The sequence below is a fragment of the Schistocerca piceifrons genome, chromosome 1, assembly GCF_021461385.2.
Source record: "Schistocerca piceifrons isolate TAMUIC-IGC-003096 chromosome 1, iqSchPice1.1, whole genome shotgun sequence".
NCBI classification, from domain to species: Eukaryota; Metazoa; Arthropoda; class Insecta; order Orthoptera; family Acrididae; genus Schistocerca; species Schistocerca piceifrons.
In genome coordinates, this window is record NC_060138.1 from 455,959,564 (window position 1) to 455,981,374 (window position 21,811).

Below are 21,811 nucleotides of genomic sequence, written 5' to 3' on the forward strand. Positions count from 1 at the left end.
ACATGTCGCAATACTAGCGGCTACTGGCCCATGGCTGTTAATGTCCAAAGACTGGGTAGCGGCACTACAACTACATTATTTTGTTCTACTTCTGCGTGAACATTAATTTTGACTGTTTCATCATTAAGGTCTTCAACATAAGCTGGACTTTTATAAATTACAGCACTAATCACAAAATTGTGGTGATTAACTTGTCTCCAAAGGAGAAGCTTTTTTATTTATGTCTTTTTCAATAAAAACGTTGTACATTTTTTGCCTGGGATGTGTCCTCATTTTGCCTCAACTTGCGCAAGACTTAGCACATGTTGCACAGTGACAAGATACTGGAGTTCTTACACTGCTATAATTTCCACAGAGGTGGGTCACGAGTGAGAAGATTTAGTAGTAATTTAATATGTATTAAAAATTGTTGTTGTTGTTGTGGTCTTCAGTCCTGAGACTGGTTTGATGCAGCTCTCCATGCTACTCTATCCTGTCCAAGCTTCTTCATCTCCCAGTACCTACTGCAACCTACATCCTTCTGAATCTGCTTAGTGTATTCATCTCTTGGTCTCCCTCTACGATTTTTACCCTCCACGCTGCCCTCCAATACTAAACTGGTGATCCCTTGATGCCTCAGAACATGTCCTACCAACCAATCCCTTCTTCTAGTCAAGTTGTGCCACAAACTTCTCTTCTCCCCAATCTTATTCCATACTTCCTCATTAGTTATGTGATCTACCTATCTAATCTTCAGCATCATCTTAAGTATTAAAAATTATTTAAAGGATATTCAAATACTTGCATTTGTGTGTTAAAATAATATGTAAAACATAGGCTTAATTAATGTCTTTTTACTTTTGTTTCATGCTGAGCATACAAGTGACTCAACATTCTGACTGCAGTATCCTGCTGCAATTGCCATACAAACTGAGGTGACTATTGTCACAACCAACCAACAGCCAACAATCTCAAGAAAATCCCGCCACTCAGTGATAAGCATATTACACCCTATAAAATAAATTAAAATTATACATTGGAAAGAAAAAGCATCACATGGCAATACTTAACCGAAAAACAATTATTAAAGTAATTCTATGCTACATGAAAATTTGTTAAAAAATGCACGTGCATAAGTGCCTAAACAACTCAAAACATCTGAAATTTTACCAAAATGTATTCTGAAAGAGTAAACAGTCATCCACAATATATGTCACACAACTCTTGCTCAGTGTTCTGGTTGTTTTTTCCCCCCATCAGTGTATATCAAAAGGAATTTTCTGTATTCTTAATACAATATTACAAATTTGTAAAGTACAGAAAATAAAGTACTTTTCATTATTTCACACCAAAATAATTTTTGCGGCCTTAATTCAGGAAGAAGTTATTCTTCAGAGTATGGTTGTAACACAAAAAGCAAATCATCTGAGATCCAGTCATACTATTGAAGAGTATGAATATTTCTCTCGCAAAATGGTCTTTAACTTGGGTGTTCCAGACAACGTCTTTGTGCAATGACTATGTTATGCAATGACATAACAGCGTCTCTTCTTTATGGTAAGTAGCACTCTGTCTTTTCCTACAATGTTGATATTCCATTGTTTGATACAAACAAGCGATGATTTCAAATGTCTTTCAAATCAAGAGAAAGACATTTATTTCAGAGATTTTGGAAAAATATTTACTAATGTATGGCAACACATACAACAAATAGCCTTTAGCAAGATGAAACTAGTACCTTTTATGATTGAAACGGCTAACAAAGTTGAATCCGTAAGAAATTTCTACTTGGTCCTGGTTTGTTCCTTTAAGTGCCTGTTTATGTCTTTTGAATGTATATTCCTCATTTTGCATTACATATTTTCTTAATTTGGGGCATGTTTCTGGAATTTTTAGTGCACAAGTTTACACAAATTTTGGAGCATCAATTTACTATGTGGTATTAACATCTTGGGCATCAATGAAACACGTGAACACGTCTATAAGGAACTAGGTCAACAATCTGAATTTCATGACGTAAATCAATTCTCGTGATTGTTAACGGAACACATTTAAAACTTATTCAGAAAACAAGTTACATTAAAGAAGATTTCACTGAGAGCAATTCATTAAGTTTCCTTACCATCACACTGCAGACCTGCACAGTTTGTTAAACATCATCAGTGTTCTGCCGAAAGGCAGGTTTTCACACGGTAGTTCTCCAGGCTGTGCGGTCTTCTGCCATCCTCTTCAGGTCTGCATAATTTCCTCTTCCCTTTATGTCGTCTATCATCTTTTATCTCCTTCTTCCTCTCAGTCTTCTCCCACAAACCAATCCTTCCAAAGCATCTGCTAGCAAGCACTCCCTTCTCAATAATGTCCCAACCAGTTCTTTTTCCTTTGTCTTACAACCTTCAGCAGACATCTTCTCTCACCAACCCTTTCCAATAATCTTTCATTACTCAATCTTTCCATTCTCCTCCACATCCAGATCTCCAACGATTCTAACCTTTTTTTCATCCTCTCGTCTTAGCATCCATGTTTCTGCCTCATATAGTGCCACACTACAGACAAAACTTTTGCCAAGCCTTTTCCTAAACTGCCACATAAGAGTCTCCTCTCTCTGTTGAATGCCTCCTTCGCTATGGCAATTCGAGTTTTCACTTCCTGGTGACATCTCAAGTCTTCAGTTATTGTGCTTCCAAGATATTAAAATGCACTTACTTGGCTAATGGTAGATTGTCCTATTTCAATATTGGACAGTCTGTGTCTTGTACTGATGACCGTACTGTTTGTTTTCACTGTGTTTATTTGCATCCCATATTCCACACAAGCTTAATTCAGATCTTTCAGCCTGTTATTCACTATCCACTCACTTTCTGCCACTAATACCATGTCATCAGCAAATCTTATAAATTCTATTCCCTTTCCACCAATACATGTTCCTCTTTTCCCATGTAAGCCTTTTGCAATAATTTCTCCAAGGTATGCGTTAAACAACAGTGGGGAAAGGCAACAACCTTGTCGAATGCTACGTCCTTCTGACATTTCATTTCCAATCCTTATCCTTACTTTCTGATGTAAATATAGATTCTGTACCAGTCGTCTCTCTTTCCAATCTACTCCTTTCCTCTTCAAAATATCCATCAGCTTGTTCCACTGAACTCTGTCAAAAGCCTTTTCTAAATCTATAAAAACAACAAAGATTTCTCTACCTTTTCCCATATATCTTTCCCCTCTAGTTCTTAACAGGCCAATAGCATCTCCTGTTCCTTTTCCTCTCCTAAATCCGAACTGCTCCTTTGCAATGCCTCTATCCAGCTTGCCATATAGCCTTATATTCAACACTCTCAGCAAGACATCAGTTGCATGAGAAATACGACTGATGGTCCAATGCTCTTCACATTTTTTAGTGTTTCTCTTTTTCTTTATTGGTATCATAACTGTTGCAAGGAAGTCCTCAGGCCATTCCCCTTTGTCATATATCTCATTACAGAGGTAGACTATTTCTTTTCTTGCCTCGTTTCCCGGACTCTTCAACAGTTCTGATGGTAAATCATCAATTCCACATGCCTTCCTATTCTTCATCTCCTTCAGCACCTTTTCTACTTCTGCTTCCAAGATTGTGAATTCCTTTCCATCTTCCGGCACATATTGCTCCTCTTCAACCTTAATTTCGCTTTGCATTTCATCCGCCTTATACAGACATTCAATATATTCTTGCTATCTGTTCAAAAACTCATGTGGTTCTTCTGCTAGAGTACCATCCGTTCTTTCTATTTCCATACTATTGCTCTTTCTTTTACATTCAAAAACTATCTCACTAGCCAGTCTATACATCATTTCATTCTTTCCCTCTTTCTCCATTTTCTCTATTTTGTCGCATTTCTGTTTCATCAATTTTTCCCTCGCTTCATCAGCTTCTCTTCTTAATTCATTATTCAGTTTCTTGTACGTCTTTTTGCCTTCTTCATTTTCTACACTTTTCCACTTTCTCCGCTCTTCCATCTTTTTCAACACGTTGTCTGTTATCCATTCTTTCCTAGGGCTTTGGGATACTCTAATTCCTAGTACTTCTTTGGCAGAGTCCATGAGCCCTTCCTTCATTTTTATCCACTTTTCATTAACACTTTCATCAACACTATCTCTTTGCCATTTTTCCATAAATCTGTTCTCCAAATTTGATATCTTTCCTACCTCTTTAAGTCTTTCTATGTTTAGTCTTTCCTTTGCTTTACCTCTCCAGACTTTTTTTCAACTTCACTTGTATTTCTCCCATTACTAGGTTGTGGTCTGAATTTCTATCCGCTCTTGGATAAGCTTTAGCATTCTTCAAACAGTTCCTAAATCTTTTTTGTATCCGGATGTAGTCCAACTGATATCTTTCCCTATTCAAATTTGATATCCATGTGTAACATCTCCTTTTGTGGTGTTCAAATAATGTGTTACCCACTGCCAATGAATTTTCTCTACAGACACTAATTAGTCGTTCACCTCTCTCATTTCTTATTCCTAATCCAAATTTTCCTACTGCATTTTCATCTCTTCCTTCACCGACCACTGCATTCCAGTCCCCCATGATGATAATGCAGGCATTTATATTTTCTTTCTTGATGAGTTCTTGTATTTTCTCATAATATTCTTCGACTTCCCCATCTCTATGCTGGCTGGTTGGCATATATACCTGTATTAACACCAAATCTTTTGAACTACCCTTCAGTCGTATCATCAACAGTCTTCCATCAATGTATTGTACCTTCATTACCTTATTTTTCAACTTTTGCCCTATCAATATTCCTACTCCGTTTTCACCACTCGATTTCCCCGAGTAAAAGAGTTTATAATCTCCACTTTCTCTCCCCATCTCATTTCACACAGACTAAGGGCATCTAATCTGTTCCTTTTCATCTTTGTTTTGGATTCTCTAGCTTTCCTGCTTGCAGGAAGTTTGTTAAAACATACAATTATTGTACTAACACTGACAATTTTGACTATTGAACGTGTATTTAGACAATTCTATAAAAAGTTATGAATTACCTGTAAGCTTCCTTCAACCTTTCAAGAGACAATATCAGCAGCTTTGTATCGTGTTTGTATGACAATGGTGGAAATGGAATTGGTGCAAATCTTCGGGACTCTAACCAATGCACTGTTGTTGTGTATATAGCAACAGCTTCCTCAGGAGAGATATATGGCCCATCCTAAAATGTAATTAAGTGAATTAAAAAGTGTTATAAAATCTTGGAATTATAATAAGGAAAGTGGAAAATGCATTCACCTTCAGGTAGTTGTGTTGTCTTTCTTGTTCAGCTTTTAAGTAAAGTCTTGTAAGTCTACCAAGATTCTTTTTACAAACTGTTTTATCAACTGTAGCTCCACGCCTAATACGTTCTCTATTGTAATGTGCAGTATTAGTCCACCAGTCAGCTTTCATTTTAACATAACGTAAAATCATATTCTCAATTGGTGTAGGAAGCCCAGGAACCTAGAAGAAAAAATATCATATTTTATAAATAATTTAACAGTCTGTTGATCTCAGCACTTGTTATTTTGAAAGATATATGAAAACAAACAATTAATAACAACATTTTTACAAATATTTTAGCCAGCACCAAGAAAGTAAATTGAAACTTTTCTATTCAGTTATTTGCATGTTCCATGTATTATAACTGCGACAAGGTCCTTCTGATGTGGAGTAAGTCAGTTTTACAATTATAGTAAACTTTTCAAATTTAAAATATACCAGCACGATTACTATACACATGAGTGTAATAAAGAATAAGAAACACTGTTGTTTAAGTGAATTTTATCCTTAACCCTGTTTCTTTATAGGGTGTAGAATACAATCTCCTATTCATCACAACTGAATGCAATTTATTTAAGACACACTCACTTCAAGCTTGTGCCAATCTTCAAGTGGTTCAAATTCTTTCACTTGTGTCTATTTAGTCAATGTCATGTAATGAATGTGAAAACTTGAAAATGAATGTGTAATCATCTGAAGATGAGCACAAGCCTGACATCATTTGTCTCTTAAATAAATCACCTTCAATTATTCTACACCCTATACAGGAACAATCATGAAGTTCAACAACATCCATTATGGATCAAATTCACTTAATGTTGCCTAGCCAGGCATTATGAACTGTCACTGTTTTCAGAACATTAAAATCAAGATGATTATAACCATTCAAACAATCAAATTTGGCAAAAAGTATCTTTTGTCTAAAGTAATACTTAAATTACATTAAAATTAATGTTAGGAACCACACTCACTCAGCCAAAATTGCAAAGACAAAGTGTGAATGTCTGAAGATGGCCTTTTAAGCCGAAAACCGGTTAACAATGAAAGTAATATTGTAGAACAAAAGCACACTGGTGCTTTTCATTTAATACAATATGTGAAATTATCTGACTAAATCTCATTACACAAAATCAGTTTCCTTTACCAAGCAAATATTCAAGCTGCATTTCACATTTCCTTGACTCACACACAATTCATGTCTACTCTAGATAAAATTAGCAAGCAGGTGAGCAAAGAACCATTACTTGTGCTAACTAGACATAATCAGAAATTACTTGCTTTCAATTCTGATGAAAGACAACAACCAGAACAAATTTTTTATGACAGGGTGATAAAACTCCGCCAACATCACATTTAAGAAAGATAAACCTGAGTTACTTGAGAAAGGTCTCAAACAAAATATTCCACTACTGCTGCTCAATAATAACAGTATCAAGAATTTAACTGTCTGCTCTGAAGTGGCACGTGGCTCAGCTAAAATGAACAGTACGAGCAGATTAGTATTGTCTTAAAATTAAGAATATCACACACAAAAATCTACAAAACAAAAAAACGTAACTGTGAAAAAACTGACTCCAAACTGCTCAGAAATATTAATAGAAAACTATCCCCAAATAAAGCTCTGGCAATGAAAGCTGATGAAGGGAACTCAGCAGTTATTTACATTTAATATATCAGCAAAACTCTGGAATTTTTACATAAACAATACACATGAAAAACAGATTAAATCCATACCCAAATTTCAAGCTCAGCTAAGGAAACTAGTGAAATTTTATGATTTCCTGTCATCTGACTTCAATGTCCTACAACACCTTGTCATGAACCCAGCTGCACTAAATGCATGTTTGCAGCCAAAAATCCATAAACCAGTTTGTCCTCTACATCATATGATTAACTCAATAAATGGTCCTGCGTATTTTGTTGCTGGGAAGCTTAAAGACATTTACAGTATTTTTTTATACTTATGAAATGTAGATAGCTATGATTTTATAGATGATATCAAAGACATACCATTACCAGATAGTGCAAAATTTGCTTCCATGGACATAATAAACTTCTACACCAACAAACTTATTCATGACAAAATTCAGATAATTAAAAACACTCCATTATAGCATAAAAAAAATATCCAAGGCTGGGATACATTCCCTCACTGAACTGCTAGAACTGCCACACTAATATTTCACTTCTAACAATAACATTCATAAAAAGGAATATAGTAAAAAATGTGACGAATGTGTAACTACAATTTGGATACTCCACTTATATACAAGTATGCTAACATTTTCAACAAATTATTTCGACACTTTTTGTTCTTTCAGTTGTGTGTATTTCATAAACAACCTGTAATCTGGCTTTTACTACACGTTGAACTCTAACACTGAATATGGAAACAGGTAAATGAATGTATAATTGCCCGAAGATGGGCTCCAGCCTGAAAACGGTCATGTCTCAAATAAATCAACTTCAACTGTGACTCATAGTGGATCTTGCACTACAACCTACTGTTGTTAATGTTCAACTGCATTTTCATGGCTGGATGTGTCAGTCTTTTCTGCATTACAACAAGACTATGTGACAAATACAGGGTGTTTATAAATGAATATCGGGGTTTTAATGCTTTATAATATTTATTACATTAAACTTACAGTTATAAATGATATGTCACATGAAAGAGCAACTCAAACAGTTGTGTATGGCACCAGTGTGTATGCGCAGCGCGCAATGCTTCCGCTGCAATCCACTAGACATTGGTTGAACTTCACTGTGCCCAAGTGCTGGATAGGGCGCAAGAGGTCCAATGACAGGGCTTGCTTTGCACGGCCTCCACGTTCACCCAACCTAACACCATGCGATTTTTTCCTTTGGGGCTTCATCAAGATCGTGTGTACATGCCTCCGTTACCAGCAGACCTCCCTGAATTAAGAAACCGGATTGAAGCAGCTGTTGCTACAGTCACTTATCAACGTTTGGGAAGAACTCTGCTGTAGACTTGATGTGTGCCGTGTGACAAATGGCGCTCACATTGAACATTTATATGGTTCTTGGTAAAACTGTGAGTTGCTCTTTCATTTGACATATCATTTATAGCTGTAAGTTTAATATAATAAATATTATAAAGCGTTAAAACCCCGATATTCATTTATAAACACCTTGAACTGTTAAGACATTTCTCTTTCTAGTCTTTTATTTATGAATGTTAATTTTAGAACTGTGAGTGTTGACAAACAAACATCTCACGAGAGAAATGTAGTGTGATGCCATAATCAGAATGTCCAGTTGAGCAGAGAGGTTCTAGATGGAGCATCACAAACTGCTTTCATTACAAAATTCTTTGCAAGGAACCCTTCCCCAAAAATGACTATGTCATTCATTCTGAATAATGACATATTAAGTTTGTCATATTAACTGACCTTCCATGGTATATTGGCCTTCCAACATCTCCATGCTTCTGACAGATGCTGCAGTATGGTTCTGGCTTTATTCTGCTTAATTCCTTCAGGCATCATATCAACAATGTCGTGCATCACCTGAGTGAAGTAAAAAAAGCCATTAACAGTTATAACATTGCATTCAAATAACCTTAAAATTGTGCCGCACAGCTACCAGCTTTCATAAAAGAAATTCTGTTGGATTTTTAAAAAGCAAAACCACAAGCCATTAATTTCTTAGTTTTATTACTTTTCAACTTATTCCAACCTAGAGGTTATCATCTGGCAGAACTTTTGAAATTTTTTTCAGTAGTGAATATCGTATGTATAAAATTTTAAACTAGAGTTCACGGTTGTTTATCACCGTGCACATATGTAGCCCCGGTATACAGCTCTGCACTGTCAAGTTTGGAACATAACTTGACAATGTGTCATACATTAGAGCCACATTTATCTTCAATGATAAATAACCATAGATTACATGTCAAAGTTATAGGTACAGCTTGTGATGTTTACATTTAACTTGATACAATTTACTGGTGCCGATCAAGGCAAAAAAAAAAAAAAAAAAAAAAAAAAAAAAAAAAAAAAAAAAAAAATTTAATAAATAAATAAAAATAACTATACAAGTGTAATACAAATTTCAAAATCTAATATAAAATACAGCAGCAATAAGAATTTGCTGATATATGTAAGCATGCAATAGTTATTTAAATATAAATACATATCTTGAAATACGAAGGAAATAGTTTAATTTCCAATTCACTAACCTGGATTAGCCTCAACCAAATATTTTTAACACTCATTCTCTGATATTAATACCATTTTTGTAACTTTCAAGGAACAAAATAATTTGTTTCAGTGACATAGAATATGCCATCCACCTTAACACTGCAGTTACAGCCATATCAGAATTAATATTTGAATCTTTTATTTTGATTCCGCAACAGTTCAATGTTTCAAAATGAAAAGACAACTGTCAATTAATTGTATTCCAAAGAGCAGCAAGAATGAGAAATTTGAAGGATCTGGATCAAACGACACTACAACTCCATCGTATTAAAAATAGTATTTTTAGACATTCGTAATTAATAAAGGGCAACTGCTTCGTGCATTCTAAAAATAGTGCAACCCCATGTTCTAAGAAATACATAGAAAATATACCATTTTGTAAAATATTCCAGCTTTTCTCTTATACCTGCCACTTTAGGTTTATTACATTGCCCAGTCATATTAAGGGGGGTAGGATGTCAAACAGGCCAGCTTGGAACAGAAGAGGCACCACAGGACATTTTAATTTCCACTGTCTATATTTTTCCAAATAAATTCATAAAACTTTAACAACATGACCAGGATTCATACTCATAGCAGTGGAAGCTCAAAAATGTAACAAAACACTTTTTTTTTAACATGTGAAATTTCATCATTTTTTCACTTACTACTGGCTGCATTTGTTGCTATAGGTACACTTTTCTTCCTAAGTACGATAAATTCTTCGATGACTTTTGCACAGCATACAAACCATAGTTACAGGTGTATGAAACTCCAGAAGTTATTTAATTTATGAAAAAATGAATGAACAGTTACATTTTAAACTTAATGTTTAGAAAATATTCACGTTTTATAGTTAATTATCTCAATTTTTTTCCACAGTTTTTTAATAGATTTGGAAAATTCTAGAGTTTTATACACCTGTAACTACTGTTTGTATGCTATGAAAAATTCATCACAGAATCTCTCTTATTTAGGAAGAAAAGTGTACCTATAACAACAAATGCAGCCAGTAGTAAGTGAAAAAATGATGAAATTTCACATGTAAAAAAGGTATTTTGCTACATTTTTGAACTTCCAATGCGATAAATGTGAGTCCTCAATCCTTCTTGGTCATGGTGACAAAGTGTTATGAATTTATTTGTAAAAGTATAGACAGTAGAAATTAAAATGTCCTGTGGTAATTCTCCTGCTACAAGTCGGCCCGTTTGACGTCCTACCCCCCTTAATGTAACCCCTGTGAAAAGCCTGAATAACAGTGCAGACTGTTGTGAGACATGCAGGAAGAGTGTCAATGAGGGTCTGGAAAGTACCAACAGGGATGTGGAGTCATGCTGACCCCAGTGCTACGACCTGTTGCACTAGGTTCCTCAGTTTAGGATCAATGACGCAACCAGCCAGATCAAGGTTGTCCCACAGTTTCTTGATTGGGTTTAAATCCAGGGAGTTTGGTGGACAGGGAAGTAAAGTAAACTTATGCTACTCAGACCAGGCATATATGCTTCAAGCTTTGTGACGTGTTGCATTGTCCTCCTGGTAAATCATATCAAGGAAAAACAAACTGCACATACAGGAGGACACAGTCCCCAAGGATACATGCATACTTGTGTTGATCGACTGTAGCACCTAGAATGCTGAACGACATACACATCAACGGCCACCTGACTGAAGGAGCATAACACATGATTCATCTGGAAATTCAACCTATGGATATCCAGTTGTTGTGTTGGCAAGCAAATTCCAGCCTTTGTCGCCGATGAACAGCAGTCAAGCATGGGTGGATGAGCCAGGAGCTTGCTGTGAAGATCCAAAAGCAGCACATTCATTGAGGAGACACTGTTGGTAGCCCCTTCGTTCATCTGGGCAGTCATATGCTGAATAGTCACATATCTATCCACTTGTACACATCTTCACAGTTGCAGTCCACTGATCATCTATGGCCCATGAGACACCACAGTTGTCTCAGCACCGGTTTTGGCTAGTGTCATTTTGCTATGCAGATTATACTTTACCCATGGCAGCACACAAAAAAAGTCACAAATATAACCATTTCAGAAATGCTTCCATCCATGGCTCGAAAGCCAATGTTTATACCCTTATTTGTCATAAGAGAAATCACTCATTTCTGCATTATGACAACTGCCCTGTTTTTTGAACCATATTTGTAAGCCATGAAAGAGCCTCATTTATCTAACAATATGACTCCTAGGAGAGTTAAAAGTGATTCAGAGGCATTAAATCCAACCATCTGAATCATGCTTAAAGGAACGGCCTTGTAAGATAAATATTTATTTTCAAATTTCCCATTTCTTGTCACATTTGATGAGGAAAAATATTTGACATTTTTCAACAAATCTTTCAACACCAAACACATGTGTTCTCTCATCATTGCCCTTATATTTAAATACTCTAAAATTAAGTGCTGTCTGTTGTCAGGAGATCTGAGATGTTGCCGTCGAGAGTGCACTTTCTAACTACTAAGGACAGTTCTTACAAAATGTTTAGTACAATGTAATGATAAAACTTTGTCCCCGGGAGCTAAGTATAAGCATGTACTTGAGAATCTACTGTTACTAAACTGTATCTCTTACTATTATCACTGTTTTATTAAGAAATTTATGACCAATTCTCGCCATGGTTTCTCAGCAGCATTATTCTGAGCAGATGAATAACACACTCTTGTAGTAAAATCTTCCAACTATAATCTCCTGGTGACAAGTAGCAATTGAAATTAAAGTACAGGGTGACTATTATTGAACTATATGAAATAAAATTGTCATAGTTTCTGAATGGTTTGCACTAGACTGTTCAAACCGCACAGTTGGCCGCGGGGCATGAAGGGAATTAGTATGCGCATTCATGGTTTGGTTTAGCGACAAAGCCCACTTTCATTTGGATGGGTTCACCAATAAGCAAAGCTGATGCATTTGGAGGACTGAGAATCCACATTTTGCGATTGAGAAGTCTCTTCACTCTCAATGGGTGACTGTGTGGTGTGCAACTTCCAGTCACGGAAGAATTGGTGCTATACCCCTTGATGTCACGGAGACTACCAAACAGTTTATTTTGGAACATGATTTCATCTCCATTATTCGAAGTGACCCTGATTTCAACAATATGGGTTCCTGCAAGATAGAGCTTGACTACATCGAAGTAGGAGAGTGTTTGATGTCCTGGAGGTGCACTTTGGGGATCACATTTTGGCTCTGGGGTACCCAGAGGCCACTGGCATGGGCCTCGATTGACCACCACATTCTCCAGACTTGAACACATTCTTTTAATTTTTTTTGGTCATCAGTCTTCTGACTGGTTTGATGCAGCCCACCACGAATTCCTTTCCTGTGCTAACCTCTTCATCTTCAATTATTTGCTGGATGTATTCCAGTCTGTCTTCCTCTACAGTTTTTGCCCTCTACAGCTCCGTCTAATACCATGGAAGTCATTCCCTCATATCCTAACCCAGGGCTTCCCAACGTGTGGTCCGCAGACCCCTTTGGGGTTCGCCAGCTCTTTCTAGAGGGTCAGAGGGCCACCTTTCACCAAATCGTGTAAAATAATGAGTAAAATTATTGAATAAAAACGTGAAAATCAAATTCATCACTATTTTATTTTTCGTGTGAAAAACGTGTACTTTTACTTCAGGTCGTATTCCCAAGCAGCCTTTGCGGTTCCTAAGTGAGAACGCATACACAGTTTAGTGGCGCAGAATGCAGCTTCTCTGATCGACTGTTTCGCAACAATACGGGGGTCGTTTGTGTGCCGGCTCACGGCGCTAGATGCACTGAAACCTGTTGCGCATGCGTGGAGCAATCTTTGTGAACCAATCATGGCGGTCGCTGGCATGTATGAGGCTCCAGGCATCATTAAATGTTAAACTTGCTTTGTCAGTGCACTACTTCTTTCATACGTCGATTTTTGATCAGTTTATTACTTCTAACATGGATCGGTGGCTGAAGTCAGGATCATTGAAGAAGGGTGCAGTTTTTCTATCGCCTTCACAACAAGGGAAGTTTCCAGTTGAAATGAATGAGGAGGGAGGACGACCAAAGGAAGAACAATCACAAGAAGCTCCACAGCCGGATTTATTATGTGAAAATGACCTCCTCTGCCAGAATTGTTTCCTTTGAGAAAAAAAAGTCTTACGATCTGTGAAATGCTTTGTCTTCTTATACAGAAATAAGAGAGTCTGTTTGTTTTCCTAATTTGTTTACAGTCGTGGCTCACTGCCACGATATAGTGTTCAAGTAGTAGTTGAAGTTGTCAGCTGTGGCTAAACTGTTGCCACGCCGCCTGCCAGTTGCCAGCTACCAACTGACAGTACACTGTTGCAATGTCGCCTGCTAGCCGCTGGCTATGGACTTACAGCTCCCGTTCAGTAGATATGCAAAGATGTAAAAATAACTAGACTTTCCGAGCTGTTTACATGGGCACGAAAATAGATTGTGGAACTGCAAAACGGCTTTATAAAAGCAGATTTCCAGAATCGATTTTGAAGTGTTTATCTGACCAACCAAAACCGGAACTGGGACATCGGCTTACGAAATCCGGTTTTGGAAACTCATGTAAACTGGGTGAATGTATTCCCACACATTGCACAACAGATGTCACAATAGTCCTTTAAAGGCAATTCCTTGGCCTCTTTCCTTTCGTGATGTGTTTGTATCCCGAATCATGGGTCTGCCTCTTTTCTTACACAGCCGCGCGGAATGGCCGAGCAGCCTAAGGCGCCATGTCATCATGGATTGCGCGGCCGCTCCCGCCGGAGGTTCAAGTCCTCCGTGTGTGTGTGTGTGTGTGTGTGTGTGTGTGTGTGTGTGTGTGTGTGTGTGTGTGTGTGTGTTTTGTCCTTGGTGGAAGTTAAACTTAGGTTATTAGTGTGTAAGACTAAGGACTGATGACCTCAGCAGTTACGTCCCATAGACTTTACATACATTTGAACATTTTTCTTCGGATTTCACAAAAAACCACGTACGCACGCGCACGCACACACACACACACACACACACACACACACACACACACACGACTGTTACGAAATATGCATGCTCCTTACACAACAGTAGCCAAACAGTGGAAGTGAACAGACCACAAGTGGCAGCTTGTCAACAGCTAACAGTTTGGACGTGACACTGATTGCTCTTCGAGGAAGGCAGCTCCAACGTGTGAGATATCAATTACCACGTAATTTTAATCACGCTATAGTGTGTTGAACAAAGGGAGTAAATCCACTAGTAAGTATCTGGATACAGTGGGAATTCAAACTGGATCGTTAATTTCAAGTTGTTTTTATTCATCTTTAAACCAAAGACTATTGATACTTCGGGGGGTGGGGGGGGTGGGGGAGTGGGGGGGTGGGGGGGGCGGGGGGGGGGGGTGGGGGGCGGGGGAGGGGGTGGGGAAGGTCATTGGAAACATGGCACTTAAGAAGCTTTCAGTTCCTATGGGTTTCACTCTGAAATGTGAAGTTACTTTGATCTTGACTGACTAGGGGTTCGCCATGGATTTTTGACTGAAGAAGGGGTCCGCAAGCTGAAAAGCTTGGGAATCCCTGTCTTAATTTCCTATCATCCTGTCCCTTCTCTTTATCAGTGTTTTCCACATATTCCTTTCCTTCCAATTCTGCGCAGAACCTCATCATTCCTTACCTTATCAGTCAACATAATTTTCAACATTCATCTGTAGCACCACATCTCAAATGGTTCAACTCTCTCTCTTCTGTTCCACTTTTCCCACAGTTCATGTTTCACCACCATATAATGCTGTACTCCAGACATACATTCTCAGAAATTTCTTCCTCAAATTAAGGCCGATACTTGATATTAGTAGACTTCTCTTAGCCAGGAATGCCCTTTTCTCCACTGCTAGTCTGCTTTTGATGTCCTCCTTGCTCAGTCTGTCATTGTTTATTTTACTGCCTAGGTAGCAGAATTCCTTAACTTCATCTGCTTCGTGACCATCAATACTGATGTTCAAGTTTCTAGATGTTCTCATTTCTACTACTTCTCACTACCTTCAACTTTCTTCTTCGATTTACTCTCAGTCCATACTCTGTACCCATTAGACTGTTCATTCCGTTCAGCAGATCACGTAATTCTTCTTCACCCTCACTCAGGATAGCAATGTCATCAGCAAATCATATCATTGATATCCTTTCACCTTTTCACCTTTTGAAAATACACTTTTTCTGTGTTAAGTGACAGTACACTTTACCTCGGGACTGTAAAAGTTATCAGTCCTTTGAATGGCTATGGTTTTATACAGCGGCATAGAATTCCTCGGATTATGAAAGTATAAATGCGAATTGCACTAGACACCACATGTTACTTTCTGAAAGAATGAAATCGAGATTGCAATGCGCATTTGTAAGCCAGTCACAGCTAATGCCATGTGATCTCACCGGCTGATATTCAGAGTATACAACACATGATGCAGTCAGCCAATAGGAACATCACTTTCAAGTAGCACGAACAAACATTAATATACAGTTGGTATAAGAAAAGAAGATTTCACGTATAATATTGGTCTCGAAGATTTGTGGAGACGTAGAACCACTGGCTCACCCCCCAATAATATCGCTACCCTATCGCAGCGAGTACAACTGTATCTTTGCCAGATCATTTCTCTGTAGTACGCGCTCTATGCTACACGCATTGTGTATATGCAGCGAGAATAAAAGTATTCATAGTAAGCGACCGGAGTGCAAGTGATTATTTATAGTCATAATACTACGCTCGCTCCCCACTACCTATAGATTAATAAGCTGCAAGAGAAACTAGGCTTTCACGTATAATGTTGATTTTTTTTGCGTGTTACACTTTAAGATACGACACAAATGTGCCAGTAAATTCTCTGGGCTCGAAATTCTTCTAAACAGCTCGTCCTTTAAGAGTTTATTTTTGAATGAGAGTCAGACACTCTGTAATACGAAATTCATCGTACATTCTCGCACATAGTTCATCTTGCTTAAAAGGAAACTTACTTCGAAACTAAAGCCTAGTTTACACTACGACACTAGGTTGCAGGAAACTGCGCTAACGGCCACTGCACATATGCGCCGCGGGTTTGCCCAACTTGTTGGTGAAACTAAACACTTTCGGCATGTTCCAGCTTTGGCGACACTAGTTGCACGAATTTTGAGGTTACATGTGTTCATAGTGTGTGGACAAACTGAAATATGAAGTGGGGAACGGAGAATAATGCTCAATTTTTTTATATGTATGCTTTGCATAGGTGTTTGTGGGACTTCAGCAATGCTGATTACAAAAATAAGCAACATATTGCTGCTCCTGAGACCATCATGTGCGATCAGAAAATAGATGGTTTCACAATATCTGAGCTGCAGGGAAAATTTATTCAATTAGGAGCACATATATAACTGAATTAAGAAAAATACAATTCCGGCTGTTGAAATGCTCTCGTCTACAAGACTAAAATCCCATTGTTCTAGTTGGCTGACTTTTTTAAAAACAATTATTGTTGACAGGAGGGATGGCTACATAAATCAAGAAGCTGCATTCTTTATTCAATATTCATTTATTCAAAATGTTGCAGCAGTGCTCCCCATTTACATATGTTTGAATTTTGAAATACTGCCACTACAGATCTTCAAGATAGTAGTTTGAAAACCATTCTCTTCTTAATACAGCCTGCTTCAAATAATTATTGCTGTTACTGTTAATAATTATTGGTGTTAATGAGAAAGCATCACCACAAACTAAAACTGCATCTTCTCGATTGTAATGCAAGCAATGTGACATGTAATTTCAGTTCTGGTGACAGCATTATAGTATTTTTTCTTATGGCATGATTAACTCTATTTAGAAGAAACGTGAACAGTTCTAGTGACATTCTACGATAATTAAAAGAACTTATTGGGTCTTCAATTATAAATTATTTCAGCAAGGTTGCTGAGCAACAGAGCTGATGTCTTTTCTTCATCCAGTCACAAATCAGAACACGTTTCTTATTTTTTCTTATGCAGGGATTGTACACTACAAGCTTTAACTCCATCACAACTAGTGCAACATGCAATTGCTGAAATTTTCATTTCAGGCATGACTCAGGAACTCACAAAATGACAAAACTGAAGTGTGTACTGGTGTTGCCATATCTACAGTCATATATGAAACCATTTGCGTGTAACTAGTTCCATGCAACAAGTAGCACAACCCAATGTTGTCATGTAAACTATACTCAACACTTTCCAAACTACCATTCAAAATACTTTCCCCTCGACCTGTTAGAAATAGGTCAATTTCAGCAATTGCCAGAGAGTGCCAGATGCAAATAGTACCCAAGACTGGTGTGATTTCTCAATTTGATTACATCTATTCTGTCACTGTCTGCTAGATGAAACAAAACAGGCCTGTCTAATATTGCAGCAATTTTAACACACGCCAAATAAACGAGATTGTTTTGGCACAAATGATCATTTTCATAGCACGACAGAATATAATTCACGAAGTACCAATATCAAATGCCTATTAGGCTTATTAAAAGCAAAACGATTTATGCTAGGAAATACTTTCACATTTTATTCGTACGCTCCAGAACCCAAGCATGATATTGAGAAGTACAGTATGAAATTTCTGTATAAATTTGGAATCGTCACATTCTTTGATAATTTGTGTGATGTCCTCATTTCTTCTCCTTCCTCGTTCTAACAAACAATCTTGTCATCACTAATTCTGTAACTATTCCTGCCAGTGTCAAGACTTATTCGCTGGTTAACTTCACTAATTCTGCCACAATCACCGGTTTAGTTATTCCGCATTTATTCTCCAGTTAGGCATTATTACGTGTTCATACAATGCATTTCCCGCACTACTCCCAGAACTGAACTTAAACGGCTGCTAGCCGGGGACTGTGCAATTGACTAGTATAGCGATCTGGGCAAATCTTTTCAGTCAAAATTTCATTTTCTATGATACAACAAGAAGAAAATACGCACATATGTTATTCCTGTTTGTCATTTATTTCCACTCTGGTAGTCTGAATATATGGATTTCGCTAGTAATTATAAGAAAGCTGATCATTCGCAAATGCAGTCAACCACATGACAAACAGTGATTGGCATTCACCCATTCAGCTTTATTCCGCTCAGCTCGTATAGCCCCATCCCCTTTTGTCTGCAAGAAAGTTTATTTCTAGATGAAACTTGTATTCCTCTGGCACACACATCACGTACACTATGCATGCACTGAAAAATCAACTTCTGATTCATTCAGAAATCAATTTAGAATGTGCTCAAAAATGTTAAAAAAAGAAAATCAACAGGGATGCATTTCAAGATCATATGAATAGTCCAGAGACCAACATGCGCTGGATACTAGGCGCATTGTGAAACAAGGTTTATTCCTCAAGAATGTAGATTAGACTTTAAAGTTACAGGAAAAAATGAGGTAGTTTGCACAAAAGCAGACATTATAAACATGCACACTATTAATAAATTGCTGTAATTATCATATACAGGATATCAAGATGATTATTTCTCAAGATGCCAAACACTTCAGTTTATGAAAAATCCTGATTTTTAATAACTCCTTGGCAGAACTACAATGACAAATTACACTAAATCACACTGTGATGCATTTATCTACACAAATATTTACTCCACAAGCCATCAAGGATTGTGTATAACATTAAAGAACCTGCCAGTCATGAGCTCAGAAATAATACAACTTATTAAAAACAAATCCTAACTTTCTACCATTCAACAGAATATTCACTTTATGATTAAACAGTCTTCTTTGTTTTCTATGATAGCTGTATTTCACACAATATCAGCTCAGCTTAGCGTCAGTCCACTCCAAATGGCTGCAGAAACAGTCTCAGATGCACTTCTGCACAACCAAATGAAATGTCAGCCCACAGAACAGCTGAATTCTGGACCCCTACGCTACTCATCATAGCAATAATAATAATAATAATAATAACAGTAATAATAATAACAGGAAGTAGACAAAGAACTCACAGATGCACGCAGTTCGAGATCGAAGTGGCTTTCAACTCTTTGCTTTGTGACAGTTTTGGCAACACCTTTAGAATGTCTACCCTCAAACTGCCTGGAGAGCAGGTTTCCCAACCAACGTTCCAGCAGAGGTGTTATACCACGCATAAAGAACAACCATACACGCCATCCTGGTGCCCAAAATCCACATCCAGGTCCCTTCCCAACAGGACCCTGTAAAATTTTAAAATATACAAAAACACATTAATCTTTTTGGAAGCTGAGTACGAACTGTAATATTTACAACACAGTAACTATAAGCACCGTAAACTTGCAACAACTAAATAACAGTGCCTCAGCAGTGTAAATATCTATCCAACCAGGGGAGATGATTCTCAAACCAGCTGAGTTGGGTTACAAGCTGACATTTTAGCCTGTATTCTGTAATCTGTTCATGTCATCATTGGCAATGTACAGAAAAGTTCTCACTCAAGTTCAATATAGGAGTGTTAAGTAACAAAAATAGTGAACATAAAATACTATCACACATATCATTGTATAAAATATTTTTCATTTCAATCATAATTAGAAAATCTACTTCCAGAATGAATCTTCTACTCTGCAAAAGGGAGTACACTGTAGAAAGTTCCTGCTGGCTGGATTGAGACTTGAAACCAAAATCTTGGTTCTCATGAGCTATATTCACATGCCTGAGCAATCCAGTTAATACTCGTGATATTCCCCCCACAGCTTCATTAAGAGAGAGAAGCCAGCAAAACTGAAGCAGTGAGGGTAGGTCAGGAACCTCAGCTAGCTAGCTAAGTATGTAAGAACATGAAAGAAAGTCCTATCCAGTACAAAGTTTTAATCTCTTTGGAAATTTCATAGAATACTTCTCTTCATCAATACATTTCCATGCAAGAAACTATATGTTATAAATATCTCATTAAAATGCCCCCAGTATTGTGCCATTGTGTCACCTTTAACACGTCTCCACTGGAAAATGTAAAGATTTTCTTCATTCCTTCTTTTTATTTCTCTGGTTCTAAATTAAACTTCAATCTAATTTGTTACATTTAGTACCTACCTTGGAGTGGAAAGACAACATGAGCCACAAATTCTTCAACTCTATTACCCACTTGTATCTTTAAGATTAATCTAAATAGTTAGTTTTGCACGTGTTACCCACAAAGTAAGCTTCCCAAACACCCCAAAAACAACAGGACTTGCAGTGAGAAGGGGGTGTCTATGAGTTCATTGGCTATTTCCAGTCTTTTGTGATAATGCTGCTGCAGATGTAAGATGCAGTAGCACATTATGGACAACAGATTCTTTATGACCATGGAATTACACCCCCTTTTCTGTAGTGTGTCCAAATCCTGATGCATGTAAAAGACCAGCTCTTGATTACCAGTAAATTAGACATCCCACCAGGGTGATGAAATTTGAATAGAAGGCGTGCAAAACACTGGTTTCAAATCCAGAAAATTTCAATAAATTGATTGAGGTGAACATTTACATAGTTACCAGCTTCATCTACTGACTATCATAATATAAACGCATTACTCTTGTGCCACAAATCAGTCCACACAAAATTTGTGCCTCTAAGTCAAAAATGCCCTAACAGCAGCTGGCAACCTCACATTAGCCACCATTACAGAAGTCGATACACTCCCAATACAGCCTGCACAAAGAGAATGCAACTCTAGAGTATGTGTGATAAAATGCAATTCCTACATGTGCACAGTCCTTCACCTGCCTAAACAATTCCAAAAGGGTTTCTTGACTTCACTAAGGCTCTTCGCTTTCTATCAGCGCCTATATCATATAAAGTTGTGAGTGTGGCTTTTCAAAGGCAAGAAGATGTTAATAATGACATTGAAACTGTCAACTGAACATGACAAATTTTTTTTGCTAAATAATGAATACATTACCGTGTTCTTTGTAGTCTATAGTAACTGTATTTTGTACAATTTTCATCTCAGCTTAGCATCAGTCCAATCCATATGGCTGCAGAAATGATCTCGGATACATTACTGCACAACCAAATGAAATGTCAGCCCACATAACGGCTGATTTCAGGACCCCTACACTACTCATCATAGCATAAACATGAAATTAACACTTTCATATCAATAAAGAGGTGCAAATGGAAATCAAACAGCAATGCCAACCACAAGCAGCATTTTTTTAAAATACGAATATGAAAGTTGAGCCCACACAAACACCTCCAATGACAAAATATTTTAAGAAGTGGTTACATCATTATTGTATATTTTCCAATATATTTAGAAGTCTAAGTAAACTCACTTTCTGGATTTCTAGAACATTGCATGATGCAATAAAGAAGCACTACATCAGACTATAGGCCCAGTTTCCATGACACTGCATTTGGAA

At 37.4% G+C, this 21,811-nt stretch overlaps 1 protein-coding gene across 2 annotated transcripts in view; it reads right to left on the reverse strand.

Moving 5' to 3' along the window:
• LOC124792596 (pre-mRNA-processing-splicing factor 8) overlaps positions 1-21,811 on the reverse strand; it is a 103,646-nt gene that overhangs the window by 55,984 nt on the left and 25,851 nt on the right. For both annotated transcript variants that reach the window (XR_007016577.1, XM_047257953.1), the window contains exons 13-16: positions 19,439-19,648; positions 8,677-8,793; positions 5,237-5,443; positions 4,996-5,159 (exon numbers count right to left, since the gene is read on the reverse strand). Coding sequence is in view for 1 of the 2 variants with exons in the window: in XM_047257953.1 (XP_047113909.1) it covers positions 4,996-5,159; positions 5,237-5,443; positions 8,677-8,793; positions 19,439-19,648 (698 nt within the window). In the remaining variant the exon portion in view is untranslated. The remainder of the gene's footprint in view (positions 1-4,995; positions 5,160-5,236; positions 5,444-8,676; positions 8,794-19,438; positions 19,649-21,811) is intronic.